We start from the raw sequence: 12,020 nt of genomic DNA, 5'->3' as shown, positions 1-12,020 counted from the left end.
GTTTTTAACTATTTGTCAGTATCCTGTAATAGACTGAAAATTTCTTAACACAGGGGTTATGTCTTGTAATGTATTCCCACTCTCTGGCACTGTTACGGCTCAATAAATACTTGTTGAATAAATGATTGAATACTTTCATCAGATCAACATTTAAAAGAGTTCTAAGAATACTGGAGAATAGGAATTTCAGTTAGAATTAGGATAACAGGTGACATTCTTTTGGAAAAAGGCAACGAAAGGTAGTATAAAGGACTATGGACGACAATAAGAGAACAACAGCATAAATTTGAATTAATTAGTTAATTCAAGTATTCGCTCACTCATTCATTTGATATTTACTATGGGCAAGGCAATTAGGAACAGGAAGAAGGGAAAATGAAAAGATAATCAAGAAAGCACCTATCCTCATGGATCTAATAATCAAGGGTCTGGGGGTGGCAAGAACTGGTAGAAAATGGGAGTAAGATACTTTACCACTGAATAGTAGTTCCAAATCTAATGTTACAATATCTGGACAAGTTTAGAAGACCACAAATCAGCTTCATCTACTCACCTTTGCAATACAGGGCTACCAGTTAACAGTTCTCAAAATTTAGTGTGCATAAGGATCATTTGAGGATCTTGGTAAAGAAGCAGAGCAATCTCCCAGAATCAGGTGACTGGTGCTTTGGTCTATAGCACACACTACGATAAAGTCCTAAGTCATTCACATTGTCATAATTTTGCCATATCTGAGTTCCACCTGTAATATTATTGTCTTGATAATTTCTATAAATTGAGAATTAATATATATATATATAAAACTTAGCCTTATCCTAAGAAGGGGTGTGATGAGTTATATATTATTTGTTTGTTCATTTACTTTCATTTTTTCCTATTTTTTTAATTAGAGAAGGTGTTGGTTTATGGAAAAGTGTTACATATTTTTAATAGACAGGTAATATAGAACCATTAAAAAGATCTGTTTGTAAACATTAGTTGGTGGAAAATGGTTTGAGAAGCACTGCTTAAGAGTTTATGCCCTGCAAACACCCCATCCTGCCTGCAATCTGATGATATAAATTTTAACCAAAAGTTCCAAGGCAGTAAAGTTCAGTCGAGTTGTGCTTCAGAAGAGCTCATGCAGATATTCCCAGTCCCTTTTATGGGTTGTAAAATAATCCAAAAAATTTTAAAATTAATCTTCTAATTATTTCAAAACTACTTATTGTAAAATATTTCCCTATACTGACTTTTTATTTTACAAAGTGTTTTGTTCTTTATTCTGGTACTTAATTCTCAGAATATTCTTGGGCTGACAGATGAGCCAACTACCAACGGCTAAGGCATCAAACTTAAAAGCAGCAATTGGAATAAAATGAAGACAAATCTATGCTCTTAACCCACAATAAAATGACCATCCATTTTACTTAGAATTACATTTTATTAAGACCAATAATTGGGTTTAAAGGTATAAACCTGATAGCTGTCTTTTCCTTTAAACCCAAAGCAATTTATAATAACAGGCAAAATAATATGGCAAAAATATCAGGAGAATAATCTCAGGAAGTCTATTTCTTAAAGGCTCTGTCAACTTATAACCAGAAACAGAGAAAAAGGTTGAAATAGAAAATCTTTATAAAATGAAGGGTTATGCCGATATTAAGACTTTAAAAACAATAGTCTGTTATAAATTATGTCTTTCCTTAAAAGGCTAAGAAAATTAATCTCAACTTTAATACTCTTGAGTGGGTGTTTTTTTTTTTTTGGATATCACATTGTCATTGTGTCACAAGTCAGTTCTATATGTTTAAACTCTAAGTTGTATTGAACAAAAAACATACATGAATGACTGTGGTTCTTGATCTCTACATCTCTTAAGTCAATTGGAAATTTACCTTACTACTTAACTGATTTATAAAGCACTTCAACCTGTTTGGATAAAAGGATTATTCCAATAGCCTCTTTACTAGTCTCCCTGCTTTACACCCTTTTCTCCAGAGTCTATACTCCACCCAGCAGCCAGAGAGATCCTGTAAATGTAAGTCAGATCAGTGACTCCTCTGCTCAAAACTGTCCACGGCTCCCTATCGCAGAGTAAAAGTCAAAGGCCCACAGGGGCCTATACACGGTGGTCCCACCCTGCAGCTCACCTCAGACTACTCTCCCTTTGCTCACTCTTCCTATTACAATACCTTCTTTGCTATTTCTTGGACACAGTAGCCATATTCTAGTTCTAGGGTCTTTGTATTTACTGTTCCTTTTGCCTGGACTGTTCTTCCCACACACACCCATAAGGCTTTGCTCTATCACCTCCTCTGGGTCCTGCTCAAATACCATCTTGCAGGTGAGCCCTTCCATGATTACCTTATTTATAACTACTACTCTTTCCCTTCCTGTCCCCCCGTACATATTTTCTAGCCCCTTTCCCTGCTTTGTTTGTCTCTGTAGCACATACCACTTGGCATTTTGTTTGTTTACCATTTGTCTACGCAAGAAGAGTGTGAACTCTTCTTGGGTGAAAGTTATTTATCTGCTGCTGTATCAGTGCCAAGAACAGTGCCTAGTACATAGTAGCTGTTCAGTAAATATCTCCTTAATGAATAAACAGTGTTATTATTTCAACTTTGGGACTTTCCACAACCCTATTAAGAGCTGGAAGTAAGAGTGGAGTATATTCCCAAATTTCACAGATAACATCTGTGCACTTCCAGGCAGTAGCTTTTGTCTGGTACATGGTTCCCTCTGATCTTTCTTAGATAGTCAGGCAGCAGTAAAATTCCTAACTAGTTTGCAAGGAGGAATAAAACCAGTCATGTATTAAACGAAATTAGGTGATTTGATTCTTATCCATAAACCAATAAAGAAAATGCCCTCTGAATTTACATAGTTTCTCCCCTTAAACCTAAGGAAAATGAACTAAAGAGTATGTGTTGCCTTTGGGGGGTTGGGGGATTGAGAAAGAGGTTGGGAGAGACGCAAAGGCCCTTTACACCTTCTTCAAGAGCGTCAACTCTTGAGGAGTCCAACTTACTTTTTTGGGGGGTGGGCCTCGTTCGTGGTCTCTGCCACGGGGTGTTTTCTTTTTCACCCTCTGCGGTGCCTATTGTGCTATGTCTCGAGAATGAGGTAAGGTGGGAGAGCAACGGGGTATGAAGGGATGCTGAGCGAGGCTTCAACTGCCTCCTAACACAAAGTCGGGAGGCGAGGGCTCCGCGCGGCGTCTGGGGGGCCGAGCAAGCGCCGGGGCCGCGCGGCTCGGACCGCAGCCTCGGCCCCCGGGCCCAGGCGGGACGCGGGCTGCACGGGGTTAGGCCTGGACAGAGCACCGTGGCCTCCCCAGCAGCCAGGCACGGGGTCCCCGCGCACCCCGCTCACCCCAGTCCCCCCAGTTCGGTGCCCTTCTCGGTTACCTCGAACTCTCTTCAGCGAAATGAGATCCTTCTCCTGTTCTGCTGACATTACAGACCGCAAAGCATGACTCCCCCCCAGGCCGCGGGAATTCGGTCTCTTTGATGCTGCGGCGGCGGCTCCTCCTCCTCGCGGGGCCGCTGCGGCTACGAGGCGAGCCTTCGAGCCAAGGCGCAGCCGAGGGCGGCGGGGACGCGGGCCGACTTTGCAAAGTTTCGGAGGAGAACGAGGCCTCGGGGCGGCCGGGCAGCGTGCGGGGACTGGCCGGGCTCAGCGGCGGCGGCCCGGAGCGCGGCCTGGGGGCGGCCCCCCGCCCGGGGCCAGCATGTGCGGAGAACGAGGGCGCCGCCGCCGCCGCCGCCGCCTCGTACTCCTTCTTCTTCTTCGCCGCCGCCGCCGCCTCAGGAGCTGCTGACAGGGGAGACAAGAGGCGGGCGGCCCGGCCCCGGCCGCACACTCACAGCGCCCTCTGAGGAGGAGGTCTGCGCTCTCGCCGCTCCCGAGTCGCAGACACAAAAGCCGCCTGCAACGCCCGCTCTGGGGCGGGCAAGGGACGTGGCGCAGCCCCGCGGCTTCCCCGCCCTGAGATCCCCAGCCCCGCGCGGGGATGGGCTTCAGGGGGCGGGGGCCGCTGCCTCGTCCCGCGGCGCCTCTCACCGCCGCCGCCGCCTTGCGCTCCGCCTCGGCTCAGTCCCCGCGGCCCGCGCGCGCCTCTCGCTCCGCACGGGGGCTCACGGGCCCGCGGTCCTGGCAGCTGGGGCGGGCGGTGCGCGCTGAGGGGCCGCCCCGCCCCGCGTCCCCCTGAGGTCTGCCAGGCCCGAGGACGCGGGCCCTGCGGTGGATGCGCCCGGCCGGGCTTCTGTGAGGAAATGGCATCCCCGAACTTCGTCGGAGGCCACAGCAGGCACCTTGGCCTCGCAGCCAAGGATCTGAAAAAGGAACGTACGACCCGAGAAAACTTTGTAAGCGGGAGTTGGAGAGTTCTCAGCGGGCATTTGGAGAACTAGACAGACGACTCCGTGGTCTGGACACCTGTTTGTGGAATGCTCCATCTTGCTGTTTTAACGATTTGACTCTTCAAGAAAGACCGACGTGAAATTAATGCAAGAAAGGAGGGTGGGTAGAAGCGGCGAGAAGGCTGAACTTCATTTAGACATTAAATTTTAGAAAGAGGTCACCCTGTGTGATCGTGGATTTGATCACTGATTCCACACGCAGCAGTTGGGCTGTGTGACCTGAGATAACTCAGGTAACCTCTCTGGGTCTCCAGTTTCTGTTCTACAAGACGCAGTGGGACTACATTTCTAAGGTGTTTTCTAGCTCTAATATTCTTTGACGTACTTTTACGAAAGTGTTCTCCCTGTTTGTTGTTAGGCTTTCCAATTACCCTGCTAAAGAGAACCTGTAAGTGCAGATCTAATCTAGACTTAATGTATGTAATGCCAGAATCACTGGAAAGCACTCATTAATCATATGAGGACCTCGAACTAACCACACACAAGAGTCTTATCCTTCCAGAAGCAAGACAGTAGAATTCACACAACTGCACATACAATGTTATAGAGAACATGAAGCCAATGTGTAGTCTTAACAGCTACATAACAGACAAGAAGTGAAATTTCCCCTAAAAGATAGGATATGGTGTGGTCAGGGGCAAGCGTTACCCTTTCTCTAATAAATTTTGGGGGAAATTTCTTTAGAAGACCCAGACTTGGATAGGATGGGGAAAATGTTTCACATGGGCAGAGGCACATCTGAGGGGAAGCCCTCTCCCCACTACAAGGTGAGCTCCATGCAGGCAGGAATTTTGTCCAGCTGATTCCTGTGTCTTCTGGTACCTAGCAGTGCCTGGCACATAGTAAGTGTTCAAAACTTGGGACTGCTGGATTGAAAGGGTTTTGGTAAGCATGATAAAGCAAACTGGATCTTACACGCTACCTCGCAGGGTTGAGGGAAGGTGTGAAAGCACTTTGAAAATTTCAGTCAATATGGAAATGTAGAGTTCTTATTAAATAATTCTCAGGGCAAAGAGAGAAAAAAATAATTGCTAAGAGATTTATAATTCTTGATTGTAGTTCCCTAAAGCCAGAAACTCAGAAATAATATGTTAAGATACATGAATTGGCCTCTTATCAGGAGTAAAAAGGCCACCTTACTTGGCCATGGTTTTCTACATCAGTTTTACTTCCAACTCCTGATTGCTTGGTTGCTATATTAGAATTACCTAGAGAGCATTCTAAAAATTTAAGTTCCCAAGCCCCTTCCAGAATGACTGAATCAGAATCTCTGGAAATGAGCTCTGAAAATCTGTCTTTAAATGTTCTCTAGGTGATTCAAAGCAATGAGCATAGAGCAGATTTGGTGACCTACACTGACCTGTATTTGTCAACTGTTTGATAACCCAATATTGCCACCCAATGATATAGAGATTAACAAGGCAATGATCCTTGTCTTCAAGGAGTTCACAGTTTAGGAGAGGTAGTAGAGGTTTAAACTAATATTGACAATATAAAATGCTAAGCACTTTAATCGACTACCATGTCAGCACAGGAGAGAAGCCCCGACTCAGCTTAGGAGGCAGATTGCTTCTGATGTTTGAGGAGAGCCTTGAAAAGAATATGTAGGAATTAGCCAAACAGACTGCAAGGGCAAATGGGGTCTTCTAATCAGAGAGAAAAGAACTTCTGAAAGAAAAGAGGGGTGAGAAAGCATGCATTTTGAGGGGACCTTAAGTAGTTGCAGTGCCTGGAGCATAAGTTACATCTTAAGAAGTGGCAAGAGTTGATTTTTAGGAGGTAGCTGGACCAGATCTGTGAAGGGCTTTGCATGCCTTATCAAGAAATGTTGGATTTTATTCTAAAGGCAATAAGGAAACATCGAAGGGTTTAATTTGGTGAGTGACATGACTAGATCTGTATTTTAGGAAGATCATTCTGGCTAGAAGGTGAAAGGTGGATTGGAGAGGCAAAAACATAAGGACAATGTAGACAATGAGGCAAGAGATCAGTGAGGGGCTCATATATTGAGGTGGGATGGAGTACATAGAATGGTGGTTAAAAGCTGACAACACAGTAATTGTTTGGAGTGGAGAATGAGGAACAAATCAGGAATTTGCTTCTAGACGTATTAGGTAATACAGAATATAGGGAGAGGTTTGGTGGTGATAGGTGGTGAGGAAGGATGAAGATGATCTCAGTTCTGGACACCTTGATTCTGAGGTGGGGAGGTTCAGTAGACTGAAAGGGTGAAACAACCCAAGTTTCCCCAGGTCATATGCACACCAGTGTGGAGTAATATTAGCAACTATCAGTTAGCTTGTACCAGTATCACATATTGATTAGCTTTTGCTGGTTAACAACCACCCCAAAACTTGGTAGCTTGAAACGACAACCATTTATTGATTCATGATTCTGTGGTTAGGTAATCGGGCTAGGTTTTTCTCAGCACAATGTAGTGATGATTGGGTGGACTCGTGCATTTGCGATCAGCTGGTGGCCAGTGGCCTCGCTCACATGTCTAGTGGTTGGCTGGATGTCAGCAGGGCCATGTGTTATCATCCAGCAGGCTAACCTGGGCTCTTTCATATGGTAATAGTTGCAGGATTTCCAAAAGAAGCAAGAGAGGGCAAACCCCAATTTGCAAGCACTTTTCAAGATTTTGCTTGTGTCTTACTGGCCACAGCAATCCACATGGCCAAGCCTAGAGTCATTGTGGAGTTATATTTTGAAGTGTTGCATTTTATAATCTTTGCTTCTAATATCGTACATCTCAAATTTTGTCTGTCTGTATTATAGAAGATAGCTCAGTGAAATGTTTAAGCATTCAAACTCTAATGTAAGTTGGTTTAGAGTAACATGCAAAGTTTTTTTTTTCAGAAAATTAAAATACAGTCCTATAGATTCTATTTCCAAACATTTAAAATCATGTATTTGTTTTAAATTGAATAAAATAAAAATTAAAAACCAATTCTATTGTTTGGCAGTTCTGCGACATTGGTTTGATTCCTTTCGTGATATAATTGAAATTGTGGTCAGTCTAGCAACCTCTACACATTGGTTAACCACATCCACGAGCCCTTTGTTGACAAATATCAACTATCAAAAGTTCACAGTTGAAGGGAATCACAACAGCAAACTTTGAAGAATGGTTATATCAGTTGGGATTCAGCCAGCAGGCAGAAACCTCACAGTAATTTGAACAGGGAAAGTTTAATATAAAGAATTATTAACTGTACCAGGGACTTGCTGTAGTGAGGGAAAAGCTTGTAAGAAGTAAAGAGAACCCTAAAGAATTTAGGAAAAATAGCAGATATAAGAAGCAGCCACTACCTTTATGGCTGAGAGAGAGCACCCAAGAAAAAGACCTTCCTTCCCCAGGCTGAGATCTGGACCTTATTGGAGAATGCACAGCCATCATTCACTAGATGTCAGAGAAGAAGCTGCTGGCCACTGGGTGCTGCACCATTACTGAAGCCTGGCACTGAAGGAGTTACCGGCACTGCAGGAGCTGGGCACTGGAGAAGCCATGCTGCTGCAGGAGCCTTCCAAGAGGAGCACACTGGAACAGGAAGGAAAGCTCCTTCCTTCTACAGTGGCTCTCTGGCCCCCTCTACTGACAAAGTTTAACATCACACCATCTGGCAAAGGAAAAGTATTTAAAGGATCCAGCTATGTTTTTGCAGAGCAGGCAATGAAGGGTAGATTTGGAGTTGAGAGGCAATAAATAGATTTTCAACACAATGGGTGTATACTTTAGCCATGCAAAGCTCCCTAAGTGACATCTTATCAAGAGCACCTTCCATTCTGGAATATGATCCATCATAAAATGGTGCCATGCCCTAAATGTAAATTTGTTTTCTATGCTATAAAACACAGAGTAAAGTCTTACTTCAAAATGCCCTTAACTTCATTCTTGTTCACCTCTTTTATCCCATGCATCAGCAGATTACATAAATTTTACCTCCTAAATATTCTCAAAGGTATCCATTCTTCTCTATCCCTACTGCCACCACCCAAGTTTTACCATGATCATTTGTTTCTTTTCTGGAATAATGCAATAGTCACCAAATATATGCCCCATATCCACCCTAGCCTCCATCCAATCTATTTTCCACTCTGTAGCCAGGGTGCTCTTTAGCCCTTTATTTTGAAATAATTAAAGTTCTTGCAAAGAAATGTATAGAGAAGTCAAGGGCTTCCTTTCCCCAGACTCCCCCAATGTTAACATCATATACAACTATATTACAATATAAAAACCAAGAGATTGACACTAGTATAATCCACAGAATTTATTCAGATTTCACCAGTGACATGCACCAAAATATGTGTCTATGTGTGAACATAGCTTCAAGCAATTTTATCACGTGTAGCCTTGAGTAACCAACACCATAATTAAGATGCTTGACTGTACCATCACCACAAGACTCCCTTGTGACAAAACTCCCTTGTTTCACACCTTTATAGATACATCCATTCCCTTCCCCATCCCTAATCCCTGGCAGCCACTAATCTGTTTTGCATTTCTATAATTATATTCTTCCATGAATGTTACACAAATGGACTTATGCAGTGTTATGGGTTGAACTGTGTCCCCCCAAAAGAAATGTTGAAGTCCTAATCCCTAGTACCTCAGAATGTGACCTATTTGGAAATACGGTCTTTACAGATGGAATTAGGCAAGTTTAATTGAAGTCATACTGCAACAGTGTGAGTCCTTAATCCAATATGACCAGTGTCCTTATAAGAAGGAAAGAGGAGACACAAGACTCACCGTGAAGATGGCCATGTGATGAAGGAGGCAGGAGGCAGAGACTGAGTCATGCCACAGGCCAAGGAATGCCAAGGATTGCTGGCTACCGACAGAGAAGGCAAGGAAGAGATTCTTCTCTTCAGACTTCAGAGGGAACATGGCCTTTCCAACACCTTGAATTCAGACTTCTAGCCTCCAAAACTGTGAGACAATAAATACCTGTTGTTTTAAGCCATCCAGTTTGAGGTACTTTATTACAGCAGCCCTAGGAAACTGAGCCACACAGTATATGTCCTTTTGAGAATGACCTTTCCACTCAGCATAATTCTCTGGAGATTCATCCAAATTGTGTCTACCAATAGTATATTCTTGTTTAGCCATTCACCCACTGAAGGAATTTGGATAGTTTCTACTTTGGGGCTATTGCTATGAAAACATTCATGTGCAAGTTCCTGCGTGAATATAAATCTTCATTTCTATGGGACAAATGTGCAAGAGTATAATTGCTGGATCGTATGGTAAGCCTAATTTTTAGCTTTGCAAGTAACTGCCAAACTATTTTCCAGAGTGCAGAGTGTGCTTTTTAAAACACAAATCTCATCATGTCATTACACACAACTCTTCAATGATTTCTCATTGCTGTTATAATTAAGGCTAGATTTTTTGACATTAACTACAAAGCCTATATAATATAATTTCTAACTTATTTCTCCAGCCTCTTTTCATATTACTCCCCTTGCTTTTTATGCTCCCTGGCCTTTTAAAAATTTCCTCCAATTCATCATTATTCTTCTGCCACGAGGGCTTTGCAAATGCTGTTTCCACTTCCTTCTTCCTGCTACTAGTCTAATTAACTCTAACTCTACCTTTCATTCTCAACCCAAGAAGTGCCTCCTCAGGGAAGCCTAGTCTAGTCTAGGTCAAGTTCCTTTTGTTTCATGTTCATTTCCTTCATAACTTCTTTCAGTTTGAAATGACATATTAATTTCCATGAATATCTGATTAAATTCCTTCCCCACCTCCAGACTCGAAAATACATGAGAACAAGGATTATGTTGAGTTTTGCTCATTATTGTCTGGCACATAGCTGGTGCTCAATAAATAGTTTTTTTGAATGAATGAATGATATACTGACAAGGAATTCAATTAACATTCTATAATTTTGTTTATCCATTATTCATTTTTTAAGATATATTAACTACTAATCATGTTCAAGGTAGTCTGCTAATAGATTCTCATAACCAAATATCAGATTCATACAAATTTTACAGTAATATATTCTGAAATATATATTATTTCAGACATTTTCTAAATATTTCTAGTGGATAAATATCATTAACAATTAACTTAAAGATTAATGGAGCATTTGTAATTCTTTTAACAATAATATTAAGGAAGTTTACAAGTCAAGGAACGAATAAACTTCTCGAACTTCATGCTTACCTAGCTCTGCAATCAATAGCCAATGACTTGAGTTTAACATTGCCATCATTAGAAAGGACCATGGTATTTCTCCTGGTACAGCGTGGTTAAAACATTCATAGTAGCACCTCTGCCAGCAGCCTGAGCCTGGTCCTGGCATCCTGTAATTGTCCTTGGAGTTGCCCAAGACCCTGGGTAACTCCTATCTGGGGATCCTCCCCTCTGGAACACATCATTCTCCCCACCTCTGGGTTCTGACCTGGTGACTTCTCACATGCGTCACACCAGAGACAAGTCACAGCTACCTGCTCTAGAGCTGAGGATCCAGGGCGCTTGTGCACCTAGGGCCCCGTACAGCTGCTGGCCAGCACTGCCAGCTGTGAGGATGGTATCCTGATCAGCCTGTACTGCTTCTCCCAACAAGTCCTGGGGTAGATCTTCAGAGAACTCAGCTCTGAGATGCCCAGCAGTACCACATTTAACATGTGGCAGGAGAGGATCATGCAGAACTACAGCTTCTACATTGGCCTGGGCCTGAACTTCCTGTCTAGCTTCTCCATCAGCATCAGTGTCATCCTCAAGAAGAAAGACCTCCTGCAACTGATGACCATGGTGACCACCCGGGTTGTGGACAGAGCTTACAGCTACCTGAAGAATGCAATGTGGGGGGCTGGATTTCTCACTGTGGCTGCTGGAGAAACTTGAATATGGAGTCTACACATTCACTGTTTGGGACAGTCATTTTGCCTCTGGGAGTGCTGAGTATCCTCATAAATGCCATCCTCTCCTAGTATTTCCTGGGAGAGGGTCTGAATCTGCTGGGAAAGCTGGGTGGTGTGATCTGTGTGTTGGCGGCAACACGATGGGAAGAGAAGGACCACAGTCATCGAGATGGCATCCAAGATGAAAGGCACAGGATTCCTCATGTCTGCTGTGCTCTGTTGGTGTTCTCCCTCATCCTCACCTTTGTGATCGTCCCATGTTATGGGCAAAGGAATATTCTTGTTTACAACATTGTCTGCTCTGTGATGGGGACTTTGCCATCAAGGGTCTGGATTCACCATTAGGAACTTCTTCCAAGGGATGCCAATTGTACAACCTCCCCTCCCCTACATCCTGTCCCTCATCCTGGCACTTTTGCTCAGCACTCAGGCAACTTCCTCAACAGAGTACTCGACATCCTCAGTGCCTCCCTGGTATACCCCATCCACTACATGTCCTTCACCACAGTGGTGGTTACTTCCTCCATCGTCCTCTTCAAGGACTGGTGTAGCATGCGCCATGGACATTGTGGGCTCCCTTGCTGGTTCTGTCACCACCATCCTCATTGTCTTCATCTGGACACCAGTGGGGCCCGCTTGCCCCACATGCACAAAAACCCAGAACCACCTCCTGCTGCAGAGCCCACTGTCATTAGACTAGAAGATAAGAATGTCCTTGTGGACAGTATGGAACTCTGA

The 12,020-nt window shown here is 43.6% G+C and overlaps 1 protein-coding gene and 1 pseudogene across 1 annotated transcript in view; one reads left to right on the top strand and one right to left on the bottom strand.

Moving 5' to 3' along the window:
- Positions 1–4,064, bottom strand: part of PYGO1 (pygopus family PHD finger 1) — a 24,788-nt gene extending 20,724 nt beyond the window's left edge. The window contains exon 1 of the mRNA XM_037833902.1: positions 3,393–4,064. Within this exon, the coding sequence (XP_037689830.1) occupies positions 3,393–3,441 (49 nt within the window). The 5' untranslated portion in view covers positions 3,442–4,064. The remainder of the gene's footprint in view (positions 1–3,392) is intronic.
- On the top strand, positions 3,495–12,020 carry LOC119532785 (annotated as a pseudogene).

The sequence above is a fragment of the Choloepus didactylus genome, chromosome 4 (assembly GCF_015220235.1).
Source record: "Choloepus didactylus isolate mChoDid1 chromosome 4, mChoDid1.pri, whole genome shotgun sequence".
Taxonomy (NCBI): domain Eukaryota; kingdom Metazoa; phylum Chordata; class Mammalia; order Pilosa; family Megalonychidae; genus Choloepus; species Choloepus didactylus.
The sequence above is the reverse complement of the archived record's forward strand: the minus strand, read 5'-3'. Positions and strand labels throughout refer to the sequence as shown.